The 21,088-nt window shown below is 37.8% G+C and overlaps 1 protein-coding gene across 1 annotated transcript; it reads left to right on the forward strand.

Moving 5' to 3' along the window:
- Window positions 1-44: 44 nt before the first annotated feature.
- Window positions 45-20,884, forward strand: PSMG2 (proteasome assembly chaperone 2). The gene is made up of 7 exons (XM_059139480.1): window positions 45-231; window positions 3,801-3,972; window positions 7,473-7,531; window positions 10,919-11,037; window positions 11,886-12,059; window positions 19,609-19,729; window positions 20,571-20,884. The coding sequence occupies exons 1-7, from the start codon at window positions 175-177 to the stop codon at window positions 20,661-20,663; spliced, it is 795 nt and encodes a 264-aa protein (XP_058995463.1). The 5' UTR covers window positions 45-174; the 3' UTR covers window positions 20,664-20,884.
- The last annotated feature ends 204 nt before the right edge of the window (window positions 20,885-21,088 follow it).

Consider the following 21,088-nt stretch of genomic DNA (forward strand, 5'->3'; position numbering starts at 1 on the left):
GGACCCCACGCCGAGCGCCTCGGCGGACCCCGCCCCGCCCCGCCCCGCCCCCGTCGCTAGGGGCTCTGGGGACTCCGACGCACCTACGCGGCGCGGCGTTCGCGGTTTCGCTTTTTCGGCACCTTCGTTTCTGCCGGCGCCGAGCTCCCCCTGTTCTCCCACATCTGTGCGACCATGTTCGTTCCCTGCGGAGAATCGGTCCCCGACCTCGCGGGCTACACCTTCCTAATGGTGAGTCCCCGCTTTCGCGAGCACCGCGTGCCGGGCTTGGGGTGCTTCCTCTCGAGAGGTTTCTGAGGTGGCTCGCCACCGCGAGTCAAGGTGTTTCACCAGCCCTGGGACAGAGGGCGGTCCTTGCTTCTGTCTCAGGTTTGCAGCCTGCACTGCAGACCGGTGGTCGCTGGATGCGGCGCTATCACCATACGTTTCTGAGACGGGGGCTTGTAGTCTTCGTTGACTGTGAAACATAATGTGTTTGGTTGTTTCAGGTAACGTTGTGCATAGGTACGGGCCATTTTCTTTTCATTATATCCTAGAAAATCTTTCTCAGCTAGTAGCAGAGCCAGTCGTAAGCTTGCAACACTTGGTCACTAACTAGGAAACTACAAGTGAGGTAATAGTTATCTTCGTCAGCAGCTAACATAACGGTTTTACTGCTCCTAATATTGCCCATATTCCGTCACTGTTTCAATAAAGAGTGTGTAATGTAAAAATATTAAATAAGACTAGGTCTTTGTCCTCAGGAGGTGTGCTGTCTAGTTGGAAACACACGTAAACCAGTAAGGGCAATAAATGCAAGGATAGTACTTTGAAAAGGGTACAGAAGAACCCTAGGACTTATTGGGAGGGGGAGGGACACAAGGACCTGTTAAAAGTTTTATGTGTGGAATCCAGGGGCGGGGCAAGAGGGGGAACCTCATAGACACAGAGAACAAATTGATGGTTGTCAGAGGCGGGTGAGGACAAGGGCTGCTTGAAATGAAATAAAGACAGGGAAAAGGTACAAATCCCCAGTTATAAATAAGTCTTGGGTGTCAATTGTAGGGCGTGGTGTCTATAATAAACAATACTGTATTGTGTGTATTTGAACCTTGCTAAGAGAGTAGATCTTAAAAGTTCTCATTACAAGAAAAATTTGTAACTGGTTGATTAATGTTAAGTAAACCTATTGTGGTAATCTTTTCACAATATATACATGTATCAAATTGTGTTATATACCTAAGACTGGTAAAAATGTTAATGTCAGTCATATCTCAGTTTTTTAAGTGATGGTAATCACTTTTGGGCAATTTTCACCTTAATGGTGTATTCAAGGAATATGAATGAATATTAAAATTAGTGTATGATAAGGTATTGAAAAGGGAAATTTTATGTAATTTCAAAGTATCTCCCTGAAAAATATTTATCACAAAAGGGAAAGGTATCCTTGCAGGAGATGAAACATGTAAGTACTATATATTCCCATGTTTACTTTGGAGTAGAGACTTGACATCAGAATGAGGCAAAATTGAGTCCCTGATGTCAGGAAGTTATCTTAGGACAAGGAGAAGGGGGTGTGGGCGTGCTCTGAGAACTGGTACAACCTGGATGGGGTCTTAGGCTCGTTCTCTCAGGTAAGGATTTCAGGGTCTTGCCTGTTCATAGGCTGCAACCATATCAGTGGACCTTGAGTCCAGACTTCTCCAGAGACTGCTAGTAAGATACCTGGCAGAAGATTAAGATTTGTAGGGAAAGTAATGTCCAAAGGATTATTGGTGGTAACCTTGACAACAATAGAGCGGTGAAGGAAGGGAAGCCATATTGGAGTAGTTTGAATAAGTGGAAGAAGGGATGGAGACTTGTATATGTACGTATTTGTTGATCAATTCAGAAATAAAGTTCCTGGTTGCCTGGGTGGCTCAGTTGGTTAAGCAACTGCCTTCAGCTCAGGTTATGATCCCAGAGTCCTGGGATCGAGTCCCACATCGGGCTCCCAGCTCCGCGGGGAGTCTGCTTCTCCCTCTGACCTTCTCCTCTCTCATGCTCTCACTCTCTCTTACTTTGTCTCCCTCAGATAAATGAATAAAATTTTAAAAAGAAAGCACAAAGTTCCTGCTTATGTTTTAGTGGGCAGCTGAGGAATTTTGAGTTCGAAGAGACACCAAGAAGTGAGGTGGTAGCTAGGGGAATATGTGGGATCAAGGGAGGGTATTTTAGAAGAAAAGATTACAACATGTGTGTATATGCTGATGGGAAGAATCCAATAGTGAAGAAAAGGTGGATGATGCAGGAGAGTGAGGGTCTAACTAAAGTAGCAAAATCCTTGAGAAGAGGAAAGGGAATTACAAGAGAAAACCAGGAGATTAATAGATGAGAACAATGAGAAGTGGGAGACCACCCTGAGGGACCCAGAGAAACAAGATGGAGGGGAAAAAAAGCAATTGCTAGAAGAATACAAAAGAAGAGCTACATTAAAGAGATACTTTGGAAATAGAATAAATGAAAATCAGATGAGTATTTGATGTGGTTGGTAAGAGAAAAGGAAGAAGTTTCTTGAGTTAGGTAATTAAATGAGTAATTGTTGCTCTTTTCAAAAATACAAAATGTGAGGACAAGTTTAGGCAGAAGTTTAGTTTTGTACATGTTGAATATGCATTGCCTATGAGATAACCATGTGGAGATACACATTAGGATCTGAAGTTTGGATAAATATTTTGGGCTATAGATAGAGATTTGACAGTTGGACTCTTTGAAGTCATGAGGATAAATATGCATGTGTGTTTAATGTGAAAAAAAGCTGACCCCAACCTTAGGCACTAACAAAGCAGATGGAAAGATGACCCAAGAGGACTTTACACTTGCCTTCCCACTGCTTGAAGTGTTCTTTTCCCTGGTCTTTTTGTGGCTGTCTTCCTTACGTCTTTCAGGTCCATAATTAACTGGTCAGCTAAAGTAATTCTTTTCTTGATCACCCTATTTAAAATTGCAACCAACCACATACATACGAACACTCTCACTTACTTTTTCTCCATAGCAGTTACAACTGTATATAGACATACCTCAGAGATATTGGGGGTTTGGTTTCAAACCACAGCAGTACAGTGGAATACTGCAATAAAGCAAGTCTAATGAATTTTTTGGTTTCCCAGTACATGTGAAAATTATCTTTGTACTGTAGTCTGAAGTTTGCAATAGCATTCAGTCTAAAAAAACAATGTACATACCTTAACTTTAAGATACTTTATTGCTACAGAATGCTGACCATCATCTGAGCTTTCAGTGAGTCACAGTCAATGATTGCAGATCAAATAATAACAAATAATAATAGTGAAAAAGTTTGAAGTGTTGAGAGATTTACCAAAATGTAACAGATACAAAGTGAGCAAATGCTGTTGGGAAAATGGTGCTAATAGACTTCCTTGAATGAGGGTTGCCACAAGCCTTCAGTTTGTAAAAAAAAACACATTATCTGTGAAGCTCAATAAAGTGAAGCCTGCCTCTATTTCACTATTTTATTACATTAAATCACTCCGTCACTTGAATGGAAGCTCTATGAGGGCAGGAACTTTTGTCAGTTTGTCTTACTGCATTCCTAGTGCCTAGAGCAATGATAGACACGTGGTAAGTGTTCCACAAATGTTAGATCAGTAGTCTCAAAAGTAGAGGAAGCCTCAGTGGCAACTAATGAGTCTCCACAGCTACGATGTACCTGAGCATAACCATCCAAAGGCAGTCCTGTGATTAGTGTCTTCTGTCTAAACTTTAAAAAATGCTGGTAATTCAATGACTTAATGAACATTTTTGTGTTTTTATTATTTCAGCCAGCAGTATCTGTTGGAAATGTTGGCCAGCTTGCAATGGATTTGATTATTTCGACACTAAATATGTGTAAGATCGGTTACTTCTATACCGATTGTCTTGTGCCGATGGTTGGAAACAATCCATATGCAACTGCAGAAGAAAATTCAACAGAACTCAGTATAAATGCTGAAAGTATGTAAGACTTAAGCCTGTTTTATTCTGTTCTAAGGGAGAATGGTTTTAAATTAGATATAGATTCTACTGATACTGTTTTATAGCAGATGTGTACTCAGTGCCAGCTTTGTGCAGAATTTATGACGTGGTCACGTCCTGTTCTCTCACATCTGGTTCTTAGCCTTTTTGAAATAGCAACTCCTATAATGACCATACTTCTTTAACTAGAATTTGAGGTGGTTGGTTTGTTTTTGGTTTTTTTTTTAGCATTTTTTTTTCCTTCTTTTATCCTCAGTTTTAATTTCTGTCTTTCTGGCAAGTATAAGCACCACTAATACCAAGAAAGGGGGAAAAGAATTCCACCAGGTTCAGTTTATATGTTTAACATGCGCTATCTTACATTAGCCTCGTAGTCATCCTTTCATATTATTATAGAATCCATAATAATGTAATGTCAATAAGGCTCAGAGAGATTGAGTTGCCTAATAGTACTAGTAGGTGTAGGCTTTTCCTATGCCATAAATCACACAGTTCTTCATTGGACTATCAAGCTTGATTAATTGGGGAACACAGTTGATATTGCACTGACCATTGTGTTTGTAATGTGGTACTACTCTTAGCTAGGAGGGGAAAGCCATTCATCATGAAGCACAGGAGTATCCACTTGCTTTGTCGGCAAGCTGCTCTGTTGGTTGCTCAGTTTTCTGTTTACAATTTTAAGGTGAAAGCCACAGGTGCTAGAGTAGTATGAAAGACCATTGATGGGCTAAAAGACAAATGAAGAGCCTTCCTTTTTTTTTGGTCCATCTTATTGATGGTGCCACTAGCTTGCAATAAGGAAATAAACTTATAAAAAGTAACCTTAAGGGGCACCTGGGTGGCTCAGTCAGTTAAGTGGCTGCCTTCAGCTCGGGTCATAATCTCAGGGTCCTGGGATTGAGTCCCATGTTGGGCTCCCTGCTCAGTAGGGAGCCTACTTCTCCCTCTGCCTGCTGCTCTCCCTGCTTGTGTCCTCTCTCTCTCTCTCTCACAAATAAATAAAATATTTTTTAAAAAGAAGTCCTTAATATTAAAATTCCTGCAGGAATGATGGCTCTGTTAACACAAGACTGAATTTCAGTTACTGCCTTAAAGGATAAAGGGAGTGTAAATGGTAGAACTAGAATTTATATACTTCCACTAATGATAACAACTGTCATTTTATTGAGTATTTCCTATGAGCTGAACACTATGTGTTTAAATATATTAATTCATTTAATCCTCACAGCTACTCTTTGGGTAGTTTTATTGATGAGGAAACTATTGCACAGAGAAGTTAAGGTCACATGACTAATTGGTGTAAGTGAGCTTCTAAGCAAGGCTCTGGCCCCCTTAAGCACAACACCACTCTGCTAATACACTTTCACTCTAGTAGAACACCCACTGGGTTTTCTCTGACATAAACATGCATCAAGTCAGTTGGGTAAAGTCCTTTAATCCACTTTATTATTAAGATGAGGTATTTTAAAATAAATTATAAATATCATGACATTCTATCTTCAGGTATGCGTCTTTTAAGAACAATTTCTTGTATAGCTAAAATGCCATCACGTTTAACAAAATTAGCAATTTCTTAGTGTCTTCATATACCCTATCATATTCCCATTGTTCCAGTGTACCCCAAAATGTCCTTTTTAAAAAATATTTTATTACTTATTTGACAGAGGGAGAGATCACAAGTAGGCAGAGAGGCAGAGAGGCTTATGCTGAGCAGAGAGCCTGATGCGGGACTCAATCCCAGGACCCTGAGATCATGACCTGAGCTGAAGGCAGACGCTTTAACCCACTGATCCACCCAGGTGCCCCCCAAATGATCCTTTAAAGTTAGTTTGTCTAAGCTAAGACCTATAGTAGTCATTTGATTATTGTGCCTCTGGAATTTCTTTTACCCTAGAGCAGTCTCTTCTTTTCTTTTCCCCTTCTTCATGAAACTGACTTATTGAGGAAGAAACTGGACCCATTGTCTTAGGGACGTCTCACTTGCTACATTTGATTATTTGTCATTTGACTTGTCATTTGACTTATACCTGCATATCTGTTCCTCTAGTCTCTGTATTTTCTGTAACAGTACTTAGATCCAAAGGCTTCATTAGATAAAAGCTAAATATTTTGCACCAGAATACATGAAAGGTGATGTTGGTTTCATATTTTATCACTTCAGCAAAGTAATGGGAAGCAGGATCTTAAAAAAGATAAGCATGATGCACTGATGGAGAACATGAGTGTTGCTATTATAGGAGCTGGTGTATCTTAACATTTTACCCATTCCCTACAGATACATCTCTTCCTACTATGTCTTTTGAATTGCAGTGGATGTGTATGTCAGAGATAGATTACAGGCCTGAATGGCCCACATCTCAGTCTCTTTCCCCTAAATTTGTGCTCTTTTCCCTAGTTCCAAACTTTCTTCTCTTGCCTCCTTTGTCCTGAACATAACTGGTAGTCACTAGACTTGCTGATGCACCATAGCCCCTAGTCACACCATACAAGATACTCCCCAAACAAGATACTCCCCAAAAGACCTAAAACTGGAAGGACATGAACTACCAAAGGATTTGCTGAAGGCTGGGTTATTTACTGTAACTAAGAGCTTACTCTTCAGCACAGGAGCCTAATCATGCTTCCAAGAGACTCCAGATTTCATTCTTGGTTCATTTCAGAGCTTCTTGTTTTTAGGCAGGGATATGTTAAACATCAGCAAAGTAGGCCCTTTCTAGAATGTGATGAAGGTTATGGATCCTTTTCCCAGAAGAAGAGCACACACATTGACTCACAGAAAATTTTACATTTATTTTGCATGTTCTCTTTCAGAAACTCCTAAAGAACACAAATGTGCCTATTTCAGAGATTTTATCATATGGCTAACATTCATCTGCATTTTATTTTTCTCTTAATCCCAGTGAGTTTTGCTGTTCTCTAACAGAAGAGGGGAGAATATCAGAAACTAAAAACATTCTTAAGAATGATTTTATTTGTCATAATGCCAGAAGTTTCCAGAGGAATACTTCTCTGGTTTTGCAGTCAGAGAAGAAGAATAATTTTTGATATTTTCTTACAGTTATCTTGTCAGGCACGCCTGTGTGGCTCAATCCATTAAACGTCTGACTCTTGATTGCAGCTCAGATCATGATCTCAGGGTTGTGAGATCAAGCCCCACACTGGGTTCTGTACTGGGCATGGAGCTTGCTCAAGGTTTGTTTTCTCTCTTTGGCCCCAACCTATAAAAAAATAAAAATAAAATACATAAACCATTAACTCGACAGAAATGAATCTGTTCTGTAGAATAAAGGTCACAGATGCATTTTAAGATATTATTAAAATATTTTAACTGAATGATATAGTTCATATGTTTTATATTTATTTATTGAAAATGTTAGGTATAAAAGTTCTTACAATTCAATTTTAGTTTTTATGTTAGTAATTTTATTTGTATGACTCCATCATTTTAAGTATCTTGTTTCATTTTTTTGTCTTTGTAGTATATGCATTGCCTTCGAAGAAGCTGGTGGCTCTTCAGTTAAGATCCATTTTTATTAAGGTTAGTGTATTTGTCATTTTAAAGTGATCAAATTTAAATATAATGAGAAAATACTAAGTATTATTGAGAATGAAGATTCAAAACTCAGTTCTGCTCTTTTTACTGTATGTACAATTAAGAAAAGTGTGGTTCTATAGAGAATATTACAAAATTTCAGAGGTGTTACCATTGTTTTATGATTATATTGAAAGGACTTGGGACATACAGGGTAGGTCTTATGTATTCTCTTCAGGTAGCATTGGTGAAAACATTTAAGCATAGGAATATTTTCGGTTTACTCCATTTGTGTTGCATTTCAACCAGTGGCATATACATTTAAATTACGTATGGGTCAGAATAAATTCTGAATCTTCTTTTTCTCTTCCACTGCTACCACTATTGTTCAAACCACTGCTACACGTTCCCACAAATACCTAATATTCTATTTGTAAATAGCACCACCAGTGATCCATTAAACCTAAATCAAACACATCACTTCTCTCTTCAAACCCTCTGGGGGCTTCCTGTTTGATTCCCAGTGAACTCACAGCCCTTACTTTGGCTTATCCTGGTTCTACCTCTGTCCTGGTACAGTACCCACTAGCTATATGTAGCTATTTAAATTTTGATTCGTAAGCTAAAAGTAAATAAAATTAAAAACTAGTTTCTCCTTTACACTAGTTACTTTTGAAGTTTCCATAGTAACATGTGGCAAGCAGCTGCCATAAAGAGCTCTGCTTTTATTACAGAGCGTTCTCCTGGACAGCTGCTCAACCTGGTCTAACTTAGAGCTCATTGCCTGTTTCCCTCTTGCACTCAGCCATACTAGCTGCTCTGTTGTTCAGACAGATTAAGCTCACTCCTGTCCCAGAGTCTTTACATTGTTCTTCCTGCCTGGAATACTTTTCCCCTAGATACCTAAATGGCTCACTTCCTTCAGTCCTTGCTTAAATGTTACCTCATCAGAAATGCCTTCCCTGACCACCCTTTCTGTGGTCTTATCCTGGGGTGGTTTTCTTCACAGCTTCTCACTACTTGGCATATCATATATTTATCATTTACAACTAGTATAAAGTGAGTTTTCTGAGAGAAGTGACAATGTGTCATTTACTCTTATATCCCCACCTTCCAGAATAGTGCCTAGCATGTAGAGAAGCACTTGGTCAATACTGGTAAAGTGGATTAAATACCATCTTTTGGGAGGTCAGAAATATGTCAGCATTCCATAGGCTCTCCCCCATGCCGCATCCATTTAAATGGAATCTTATGGTATGTACTTTATGTCTAGCTTTCTTTACTAAACATTCTATTCGTGAGGTCTATCCATGTTTTTCCAAGGAGAGGTAGTTCATTCTCATTTCTGTGGGATTCTGTTACATAAATAAACCATGATTTATCCATTGTACTATTAATGGAACATTAGATTTTTTTCCAGTTTGAGATGACTGGGAATAATGCTATGCTTATTTTGATATTTACATTAGAATCACTCTTTACTTTTTTTAGTTAATAACATACTCAAAATTTTGCAGTGAGAGTTGGTATTATTTCTACATTATGCCATGCGTGTGGCTTTTTCTGTTCTCAATACTTGGGTAAGTTCAAGAATTAAGATGGGGAAAAAAGGAATTAGGATAGACAAACAATTAAGATAGAAAAAAATTTCTTTTTTTTTTTTTTAATATTTTATTTATTTATTTGACAGAAAGAGAGAGATCACAAGCAGGCAGAGAGGCAGGCAGAGAGAGAGGAGGAAGCAGGCTCCCCGCTGAGCAGAGAGCCCGATGTGGGGCTCGATCCCAGTACCCTGGGATCATGACCTGAGCCGAAGGCAGAGGCTTTAACCTACTGAGCCACCCAGGCGCCCCTAGAAAAAAATTTCTAAGTGAAATTTTTGGTAGGTGGAAATAGTGATTTCAAAATACCAAATATTTATTGAACATGGATTTTTTTTGCAACAATATGGCTATAAGTAATATATATACACACCTATGAACGTAAATATATACATATATAAATATACATGTATATATATGCATGTGTGTGTGTATATATATACGTACATATATATACCATATATATACACATACACACACACATATACATGATGAAGGTAGGTACTAACATCCTCATTTTACGAATGAGGAAAACTGAAACACGGGAAGTTTAAGCATTTTCCCTGAGACACATGGTCTGTGTAGGAGGTAAAGCCAGCATTCTAGACCAGGCAGCTTGACTCCAGAGCCTACTTCTCTTAATCATACTGTACCACCTTACTATTTCAAAAGCTAGCTATTTCTTATCTGCATTTTAAATTCTGTTCATATTTTATTAACAGTCTGTGAAGAGTTTCCATAAAGTGAGTTTTTTCTCCCCAAAATTTCATAACCCACTTTCCAGATTAACCAGCTGTTAACATCTTGCCATACCTGCTTTTTCTACTCTGTTTCCATGTGCATGCACAGTTTCCTTCTGCCAAAGGATCCAAAAGTAGGCTACTGATGTCATCATATTTTACCCAAAAATACTTCACCATGCATCTTTCAAGAATAAGGACATTCTCGGGTGCCTGGTTGTCTCATTGGATTAAGCCTCTGCCTTCAACTCAGGTCATGGTCTCGGGGTCCTGGTCTCGGGGTCCTGGGATTGAGCCCCACATTGGGCTCTCTGCTCAGCAGGGAGCCTGCTTCCCCCCTCTCTCTGCCTGCCTCTCTGCTTGCTTGTGATCTTTCTCTGTCAAAATCTTAAAAAAAAAAAAAAAGAATAAGGACATTCTCTTTCACAATCACAGCAGCATTCTCTAAGAAAATCAGCATTTAATGAATTATTCAGTAGTATCATAAGACATAGTCAAATTTCCCAAGTTGTCCCTAAAATATTCTTCAAATCTGGATCCAATCAAGTTTCACATGTTACATTCGGCTATAATATCTTTTTAGTTGGTAGCCATTGATGTAGAAGTGGCCTTTTTCTGTTCATAATACTGACGCCTTTGAGGATCAGTGCCAGATATTCGGCATCCTAGGTTCACCTGATTATTTTCTAGTTATGTTCCGTTAAGAAATTTCTAGCAAGAACATCTCATAGATGTCCATGTGATAGTTTTTAAGTAATTATTACTCAAGTAGAGAACTGAGAAATTTTCCTTTACCAGTCAGAATAGAATTTTTTTGAAATCTAGATTCCTCACGATTTATTTAATTGTAAAGATACAATAAAAAATTCATTGCTCTGCATCCCTTGTCTTTACTTTAAGGACAGTAAGTGAATCTGAAAATAATTACAATTTTATATATATGAATTATTTATCATCACATAAGGTCGATAAAATATTTTAAAGGATACTCTTATTATATGCTAAGATCTAACTTTTAGACTTTCTTTTTATTCTTTCAATGATATATGAAGTATAAATCAAAACCATTCTGTGAAAAACTGCTTTCCTGGGTGAAAAGTAGTAACTGTGCCAAAGTCATTGTTCTTTCAAGCAGTCATTCATATCACCGGAATGATCTACAGCTTCGCAGGTATGTTTTTGCCTTTGAAAAATTTTGTTATGTTTTACACTGTATTATTATGGTGTCTCTATTGAAAAGCTAAAATAAGTTTTTAAAACCATGTATATCTTTACCTCCCCTCTCTGGAATTTAGATAGAACAAAGTCAAGAGATAGGAGAGAGTATGGTTAGGTAGTCCTATGATTGGGACCCAAGGAAGGCTTTGGTATAAAGATAGAGATGGTTCTGGAACTGTGCTTAGATTGTTTGGTATTGTCTGTGGCGACATCACAGAGCTCAGCTGATGAAGAAAAAAAGAGAAAGGGTACCTAAGATTTACTGGATGATAATTTTTTAGAAGACTGGATTCACATTTCTATTCATTTCGCCATCACAGAAACCCAGGCATGTCAGACTGAACTCCTAGCTAAATAGAAGGCAAAATATCCAAGAAATAGATTTATTTCATTATTTCATTTTCATTTATGCACCAAAAAATCATGATGAAGGAAACATTAGCCAAGACTAACCTTTCAAAATTGGAGCTAATTTTTAGTAATCTCATGATAGATACAACACATCTAGGAATCTCACAAAAAGCTTCATGGCCAGAAGGGAGCAGAGCTGTGGGAAATAGGTTATCTTCATGATGGCCTTGCCTTAGTTAAAATTGGCCTGTCTTTATACTCTCTCCTCTAAGTATGTAAATAGCAAGCCAGAGCAGTATTTTTACATGTTATTCTTCTGTAGACTGCTGAACCTTGTGCTTTGCTTTAGCAACAGACTATAGAGAGAACAAACATTTGCTTAAAAAACTTGCCTTAATGTTCATATTTTTTGGTGGGTTTTTAGAAAGTTAATTATATGTTTGCTTCCAGTACTCCCTTCAGGTACCTACTCACACCTTATGTGCAAAAAAGTATTCAAACTAAAATAACGAGCCTTAACTGGGAAGAAATGGAAAAAAGCCCATGCATTCCTGAAATAAATGATTCTGAGTTTTGTATTCGTATTCCTGGAGGAGGTATCACAAAAACACTCTATGATGAAGGGTGAGTTTGTTTGTTTGTTCATTTGTTCCCCACCTTATTTAAAAATTAAGAGCAGTACCTGGCTGGCTCAGTCAGAAGGGCATGTGACTCTTGATCTCAGGGTAGTGAGTTTATTAAATACCCACATTGGGCATGGAGCCTACTTTAAAAAAAAAAAAAAAGTGAAAGTAAGATAAGTGGGAGAGTGTGTTGGATTCTATTGGAACTTTGAAAATATCTTTATAAAATAGGTACTCTTACATTCAGGGGAAAGATTGAAATTTAGTCTTAGGAGAATTGGTTCCTAAAATACCAAATTTAATGTTTTATAATGTGCAGCATGTTAAGGATCCTGAAACTTACTCTCTGCAACCTCTACAATCAGTCTTTTTTTAAATTATGGTAAAATATATGAAACATTAAAACATTAATGTAACTGTTTTTAAGTGTACAGTTAATTGCCATTTATGAATTCACAGTGTTGTATATCAATCACCAACTATCTGCTTTCAGATCTTTGTCATTGTTCTAAACAGAGCATCTACATTTATCCAATAACAACTCCTATTTAGTTCAAAATCCATACTAAGGTCTTTACCTTCATTTCTGATTTTAGTAATTTGAGTCTTTTTTTCTTCTCAATTTTCTTGATCTTTTCAAATAACCAACTTTTGGTTTTATTGATTTTTCTCTTATTTTTCTGTTCTCTATTTTATTTATCTTCACTCTAATCTTCATTATTTCCTTTCTTCTGCTAACTCCAGATTTAGTTTGCTTTTATTTTTGTAGATCCTAAGCGTAAACTCGGGTTATTAATCTGTGAAATTTCTTTTTTTAAATGTGCATTTGTAGCTCTTACTTTCCCTCTTAATCTGCCTTAGCTGCATCTCCTAAGTTCAGCATGTTGTTTACATTTTCATTCACCCCTAAATTTTCTAATTTACCTTGTGATTTCTTCTTTGACCAATTAGTTGTTGGATATTGTGTTGTTTAATTTCCACATATTTGTGAATTTTCCAGTTTTTCTTCTGTTATTGATTCTGGGATCATGCTGTTGTGATCAAAAAAGACATTTTGTGTGATTTTAATCTTTTTCATTTATCAGGTGTTCTTTTGTGCCCTACCAAAGGTCTGTCCTGGAGAATGTTCTGTGTGCACTTGAGAAAAATGTGTATTCTGCTTTTGTAGAGTATTCTGTATGTATCTGTTAGGTCTTAACCAGTGTTGTGTGCGTCTTCTCTTTCCTTCTCAGTCTGCATGTAGGCTGTTGAAGTCTCCAGTCATTACTGTAGCACTGTATGTACTTCTCCCTTCAGTTCTCTCAGTGTTTGCTTCATAATTTGGGGGCTCCTGCTTTGTGAATATGTCTTTATATTTGTTATGTCTTCTTGATGAATTGGCTCTTTTATCAATATATAATGGCCTTCTTGGTCTTTCATAACAGTTCTTGAAGTCTATTTTTTCTGATATGTGTATACCCATGCTGCTCTCTTGGTTACTATTTATATGGAATATCTTTTTCCATCTCTTCACTTTCAAACTATGTGTATCCTTATATTCAAAGTAAGTCTCTTGTAGACAGTACATAGTTGGATCATGTTTTTTAATCCATTCTGCCAATTTGTCTTTTGATTAGAGAATTTAATCCCATTTGCATTAAAGGTAATTAGTGATGAAGGACTTACATTTTGCTCTTTGTTTTCTATATATCTTATAGCTTTTTTTGTTCTTCATTTGCTGCTTTGCAGCCTTCTTTTGTGCTTAGTTGATTTTTTATAGTGACCTCTTTGGAGTCTCTTCACATTTTCTTTTGTGTATGTTCTATAGATACTTTCTTTGTGGTTTCCATGGTGATTGCATATAACATTCTAAAGTTGTAACAGTCTAATTTGAGTTGATACCAATTTAACTTCAACTGCACACAAAAACTACTCCCATACACACTGCCTCCCCCAACCCATTGTGATACTGTTGTCACAAATCATATCTTTATATATTATGTGCCCAATAACAGATTTATGGTTGTTTTTGTGCATTTTTCTTTTAAATACTCTGCAGTCACTCTTGATTAGTCTTTGGGAATCATGAACTTCTAGAAGGCAAGCGAAAGTAAAGGTGGAAATTAGAAAGAGGTCTTTTTTTTTCTTTCAGCCGCTTTTTCATAAATTGATTTGTATGACTTACATGATGACCCAGCCGGCCATCAGATTTATAGACACTTACACTGTCCCTATTTTTGCCTGCCCTTAGCTTTCTGTCTCATACGACCCGAGGCTAAGTTTGGGGCTAACCAGAAGGCCATGCTGTATGCTTCAACTCCCTCTGACTCTTCCTTGCCGGGAGTTGATGTACCTGGTGGGTTCGTGGATAACAGAGCCAACGGTTATGAAGAGGGGGAGGACAGCATTTAGTGGTCTCAGGAAAGAGGAGCAGGAGTGTCTGGCTCCTGGTCTTTCCAGTTTAGAAAAGGCACTGGGCCAGGTAGGGACCACAGGAGCTGAAGTCCGCCTGCCCTTGTCTCTTTTTTCCCCTCGGTTCTGTGTTACAAGAGTTGCTGGAGACCGTTTTAGATGATTATTTAATTTGTAAATATTGTACACATTTTTGTACAAAATTGTACAAAGCTCATAGTCTACTCCCTGCTCTCCCTTGAGGAGAGATGAATGAACAGCATCTTTTTGTGCTGTCAGTGGTGGCTTTAGAGGAGCTTTAGAGGTGGCTTTAGAGAGATAACCTAGAAGAAATTTAAATATATCTGTGCCATCATTGCTCGAAGTCAATCAATAAATCTGCCTCCTTACTTAACATAATACATATCGGAGTGTAAACCTAGCCTTAGCAAATAGAACGACTGATTTGCTTGTCCTAAAATCTACATTGTGACTCTTGCATGACCCGAAGAAGTCATAATAGTAACACAAGTAGTAGTCATGGTAATAACTAATTAAGGGCCTGGCACTGTTCTGTGCACTTTATGTGTATTAAATTACTTAATTCTCCTATTAAGCTCATAGGTATATATTGCTGTTAACCACATGTTATGAATAAGAAAACTAAAGAGCAACAAGATGAAATAAGTGCTAAAAGCCATGTGGGTAATCTGTGGCAGAGCCAGGAGTCAAACCTAGACATCTGGCCTCAGATCCTGCACATCTAACCACTTCATTCTGGAGCTAGCATTCATGGTTCATGATCACGTGAGCTTTATTCTTTGTCTAAAAGGTGAACTTGTTCCTTGTTATTTATAATTACTTTTGCCACTGCTCCTTTCCAAAATATTCAAGACTTCTCAGAAAGGATACAGGCATTTCAGGTTGTTTTCCCAGTACAGCTTGTTTTGTCTGTCTCTGGCCATACTTGTGTACCATTTCAGCTTTCTCTTTTTCTCTGAAAATCTACTCTATTCCTATTAAAACCATCATTCCTTCTCATTTTTTTTTCCTAGTCTGTCATTTCTGTTTTTACTTCTTTTCCTCTCTAGCACATTCCGCATAGTATAAAATATCACTTCAAGTATTCTTTTGGTGGAGGCCCTGGCTACATAACCATCCTCTGCACCTGCCCTACAGACCACCAGCTAGCTTTCAGTCCTTCTCTTGCTTCATTCAGGCCACAACACATAGTAGCTTAGACTGCTGTTAGTCTGATTGGACTGCCATAACAAAATACCGTCAGCGGGGTTGGTTAAACCCCAAGTTTATTTGCTCACAGTTCTGGAGGCTAGAAGCCTGAGATTGGGGAGCCAGCATGGTTGGATTCTGGTGAGGGCCCTCTTCATGGCTTGCAGAGGGCTACCTTCTGGCCATATCCTCACATGACAGAGAGAGACCTCTCATTTCTTCCCTCCTTATAAGACCACAGTACTGGGCACCTGGGTGGCTCAGTGGGTTGGGCCGCTGCCTTCGGCTCAGGTCGTGATCACAGGGTCCTGGGATCGAGTCCCGCATTGGGCTCTCTGCGCAGCGGGGAGCCTGTTTCCTCCTCTCTCTCTCTCTCTCTCTCTCTGCCTCTCTGCCTGCTTGTGATCTCTCTCTGTCAAGTAAATAAATAAAATCTTTAAAAAAAAAAAAAAAAAAGACCACAGTACTGTCAGATTAGGTCCTTCACTTTATGACTGGTTTAATCCTAATTACCTGCACAGATCTTTCTCCAGATATAGTTGCATTGGGGTTTAGGGCTTCAGTTTTGGAGGGACATGGGTTTGGTCTGTAGCAGCTGCTATCAAGATCTTTTGAGCGATTCCCCCTGCTTCCTCCTCACTCGCTCTGTTCCATCTCGAGTGTTGTTAGAATTAAAATTCAAGACTGATCACAACATCCCCTGAGTAAAGTGCATCAGCAGTTTTACTTGCTGTGTGCAGAATCTGGGTCATACTCCCCATATAAGGCCCTGCAGGATTTCCTTGCCTGGCTCATTCCTTGGTGCCTTGGACTCCAACTAAATGACTAGCAGCCAGTTTCCTAAAAGCTGTCTCATTCTTCCTTCCCTTGTCTGGTGTACTTTTCTCTCTTATCTACCTTGCAAAAACTAACCCCGTTTCCAAGAGTCACCTCACAGAGCACTCCTTGTGCCCTCCCTTGCTTCTCCCTTCTGCACAAGGACTCTTTGTATTCCCACAGCTCTCTGCTCCTTCACGCTGACTTGTTAGTTCTTTACAAATCAGATTTGCCATCTTGCCATCAACAACTAGAAATTGGACAAAATTAATGAAACAACTTTTTCAGACATTGGATAGCAAACAGCACACAGTTGTGGTCCCTGAGAGAAGACAAGTAAGTCCTACGGTCGCCCCTGCTTTCTCCTTACCGATACTTTGTGGACTACAGCACAAAGAAGGGGAGGGAACCTGAGCAGAGTGGTCTTGCTGAGTTGAGAAGGCAGATATCATGATTGAGGAATGCTGGGACACCTAGAATGAATGAGGCAGAGAACCAGAAAAGGGCTATTCAAGAAGAGCCTTAGGGGTCTCCCTGAGTCTTTGTCAGAATTCTGAGCCACGTGTGTAGGGCAAAACTCCATGAGACCAAAGAATAACTTCTGGGTAGGTGTAAACTTGCTCACAAAGTTAGTGATGATAACAAAATATTATAAAAGTTAGACGTACTCATCATAGAACATTTGGAAAATGTAGAATAGCCCAAAGAAATAATATTTATAATACACAGCTCTATCACCCAGAAGTAACTACCATTACTAATTTTTCACTTGTTCTCTTCCCAACTCCTTTAAAATATACTTGAATTGAATGTGTGTGTACCTGCAAGATAAGTCTAACTTAAACTTTAGAGTTCATCCTATTTAAAAATGTTTCTCACAAAATCAGTTTTAATTTTCTAATGCAAATCTTTCATTTATAATCAAACCCATGTTTAATGTTCAGTGCAATTATACATTCACTGCAATAAAGAATTTTTGAAATTGAGAAAACTATTTTTGCTAAATTATTTGTAACATATATATTAGCCTTCCCATTATGAGAACAAATATGTATTCTGATCTCTGGAAAAGATATTTGTTACCCTAATGATAGGTGGTAGCAGTGGTGTGGCTGACCTGAAATCTCTCATATTTAATTGGAATCAAAGTACATTTATAATTTAATAATGGATGTATTTCATGTGCTAGATTTTGATGTCACAGAGAGTAATAAAATTAGCCATTCTCCACTTTCCATTTTTACAGAGAGCACCAGAGGGTGGTATTAAAACTATCATGCTACTCTTCATGTTACAAACTAGTAGTGGAAGCATTGTAAATTCAAGACCTACCTCTGCATTTTTTAACTTAGAGGCTTGAAAATGAAGGCACAGCAAAGGAAGCTAGCCTCTCTCTAAGCAGGAGCCATTTCTCAGGCTACCAGAGCATGAATGTTTAGGAACTAGAATCTTCTGAGTCATCATGGCTCACAGAGCTACCATACAAAGCTCAAGAGCCCTAAAGATATTTGAGGATTACAAAGTGAGATGATGTAACTAGTGCTAACAACTTCCGATTTCCTATATTTATTTATTTTAGGGAGAGAGGGAGCATGCAAGCGGGGGTGAGGGGCAGAGGAAAGGGGAGAGAGAGAATCCCAAGCAAACTCCACCCTCAGTGTGGAGTCCAGTGTGAAGTGTAATCTCACGACCCTGAGATCCTGACCCAGACTGAAATCAAGAGTTGAACACTTAACTGAGTAAGCCACCAAAGCACCCTGGCCAATTTTTGATACTTAGAGGCTGAGATGCAGTGGTAGGCTCTCCTGTACATCTGAGACTTCTGAACCTACTTCTCAGAGTCTTCTCCACATCTGAAATCCCCTGCTTAGAAACCCAACTCACCTTTATTTCTGTCGCTGTCTGTCAGTGAGAATGCATTTTCCTCATAGTCCTTGGTTTTAGAGTATTAGAAATAATTTTTGCTTTTTTTGGCAAACAGGAAGCTTTTTGCATTTATTTATCTCCATCTCATCACTAGCTTAAGGCATTTATAGCTACAGTTAAGAGACCAAAAGACCTTCCAAAAGACCTGGATTCAAGTCCCACCTCTGCCACTGCATAGATAGAGAACTTTGAACTACATTTCAAACCCTTTAAACTTCAGTTACTTTATTATAATAGCTAGCACATACATGGTACTGACTATGTATTGGGCACTGTTTTAACCACTTTGCCTCCACTGCCTCCATTATACCTCACAACAACCTGTGAGGGAAGTTCTGTTGTGTTCCCTCTTTTACAAATGATACACACTGAAGCTCTGATTAAGTAACTTGCTCAACATGTCTGGTAAGTGACAGAGCTAGAATTTGAATCCAGGCATTCTGTCCATGTTCCCATTATCCCAAACTGATTCAGTTATAAAATGGAGATAATTATAACTTCCTCAAGAATTGTTGTAGGGATAGAACTATAAAATATGCAGATAGTGCTTAGCACATAATAATCACTTAGTAGATGGAATCTGTAAGAAGTAATAGTAAAGGGGTACCTGGGTGGCTCTGTTGGTTAAGTGTCTGCCTTCAGCTCAGGTCTTGATCTTGAGGTCCTGGGATCTAGCCCCGTCTTAGGCTCCCTGATCAGTGGGGGGCCTCCTCCCTCTCCCTGTACCGTCCCTCATATTCCCTCTTGCTATCTCTTTCTCTCAAATAAATAAATATCCTTAAAAAAAAAAAGTAATAGTAAATTTTTTCCCTTTATTCAGTTCCACAGTTTTCTCTCACTGCTTTAGGTTATTAGTAACAAGGGTGTTATTTTCTTTCAATCTCCCTGCAGTGGTACTTCTGAAAATCACTATCTTCTACAGCAGATTTAGGAAGTAGAACATACTTCAGTGGGGACAATTTTTCATGCAGGCTTATATGAGACACAAGATGCCCAATGTGGGCATTAAATGGCTTCTAATCCTGTCCCACAAATAGCATATATCTGGAGCAAAGGGGAATAAATAAGTAATCTTATTAGAAGTCTTCCAGAAATCTTCTCCTTGCCTAAAACCTGGCAGATTGTCTTAACTATAAAAATAGACACAGATAGAATCAGCATCTTGTATCCATAGAAGAATACTTAATTATCCTCTGTATTTGTTGCAGCTGTTCTAAAGAAATTGCAATGGTGATTCTGCTGAAATTTGTTTCAGAAGGAGACAATATCCCAGATGCATTAGGTCTTGTTGAGTATCTTAACGAATGGCTTCAGATACTCAAACCATGTGTAAGTTTTACTATACCTTAAGCCTCTGATTTCTCTATATATTTATAAACATTTTTATTCTATATAAGTAGACCAAATAAGTGAGAATTTGTTAAGTATAGATACATCTTTATATAAATTTAGTTTAGTTGAACTTTTGAAAAGAGAAGAGCGCATTTAACCAACCAGTTGTCTACAGTTGTTTCATTAACACTGATTTTCCAGAAAGGAAAATCTTAAGTACTTTATTGTGTTAATTGTTCATGTTGCATTAATTAAACTAGGCACATTCTTAGAAGAATAAACAAATGTCTTTAGAATTCAGGACTTTTTTTTTTAAGGAAAGTGAAACCTGTTTATGTGAGCAATACTATAACTATTGAATATGCATTATAATTAAAATACTGTTCTATATTACAACATAAAAGCATTACACCCAGGAAATCAGTTAGCTTTTAGGCATAATAGAAGTACCATAATGATATGATAGATACTTTTTTATTCATGGTTTTGCTAGGAACAAATTGATATAAATCACAGAGCACTGATTTTTTTTATTATTATTCAACCCCTGTTCCTTTCAAATATGATTTTACTTGATAGACTCAATAGCCTTTCTGGCATATCTTTATGATTTGGAACTTAAAGAAATTTATCTTCAGTTAACATAAAAAGAAAAAACCAGAAATATATTGCTTTGTTTTCCCTTACAGTAAAACTCAGCTAAAAATGCCAGAACCAAAAAGAACAAAAACTAAAAAAAAAAAAAACTAGAGAAGGGAGAGTATTATGCTACTTAACTGCTAAAAGGGAATTTGATGGTAAAATTGAAGGATTCAAGTATTTTGTTCTTCATTTACAGTGTGATGACCCCACAGCATCTGCCTTGCGGTGGAAAATGCCAAGTTCGTGGAGATTACTCTTTGGCAGTGGTCTTCCCCCTGCACTTTTTTGACCTTTTTTCAGTTTTATACCTTATGTCCCAAGATACTTATTATCAACACAACTATTAACTATATAGAAAGCTACATTATGTAAGAATGTATTAGAAAATAAATCTTTACTTTTCACAAAAAAAAGCTCAAAGAAAATGGATTAACAAAAAAGTTGTTTTGCCATGCTTTTCACTATATACAACAAATGTAAATTTTGTACAATAAAATATTTCCTAAGTAATTTGTCTGAAATACATTTTTTTTTTAACTCAGACTTTTATATTAGTTTCCTGTTTCTGCTCTAATAAATTACCACAAACTTAGTGATTTAGAACAGCACAGTTTATATCCTGCAGTTCTGGAAGTCAGAAGTCCAAAAATAGAAGAAAACTTAATAATTCTCTGTATCTGTTGTAACTGTTCTAAAGAAATCCCAGTGGTGGTT

This window comes from Mustela lutreola, chromosome 11, assembly GCF_030435805.1.
Source record: "Mustela lutreola isolate mMusLut2 chromosome 11, mMusLut2.pri, whole genome shotgun sequence".
Classification (NCBI taxonomy): domain Eukaryota; kingdom Metazoa; phylum Chordata; class Mammalia; order Carnivora; family Mustelidae; genus Mustela; species Mustela lutreola.

What these genes read in the sequence shown, in the direction of transcription:
- PSMG2 (XM_059139480.1), top strand. Translation starts at nt 175, where the DNA reads ATGTTCGTTCCCTGCGGAGAATCGGTCCCCGACCTCGCGGGCTACACC. An exon ending in ACTCAGTATAAATGCTGAAA is followed by an intron (nt 3,973 to 7,472) that starts GTATGTAAGACT and finishes TTGTCTTTGTAG; the next exon opens with TATATGCATTGCCTTCGAAG. An exon ending in AAAACACTCTATGATGAAGG is followed by an intron (nt 12,060 to 19,608) that starts GTGAGTTTGTTT and finishes TATTTGTTGCAG; the next exon opens with CTGTTCTAAAGAAATTGCAA.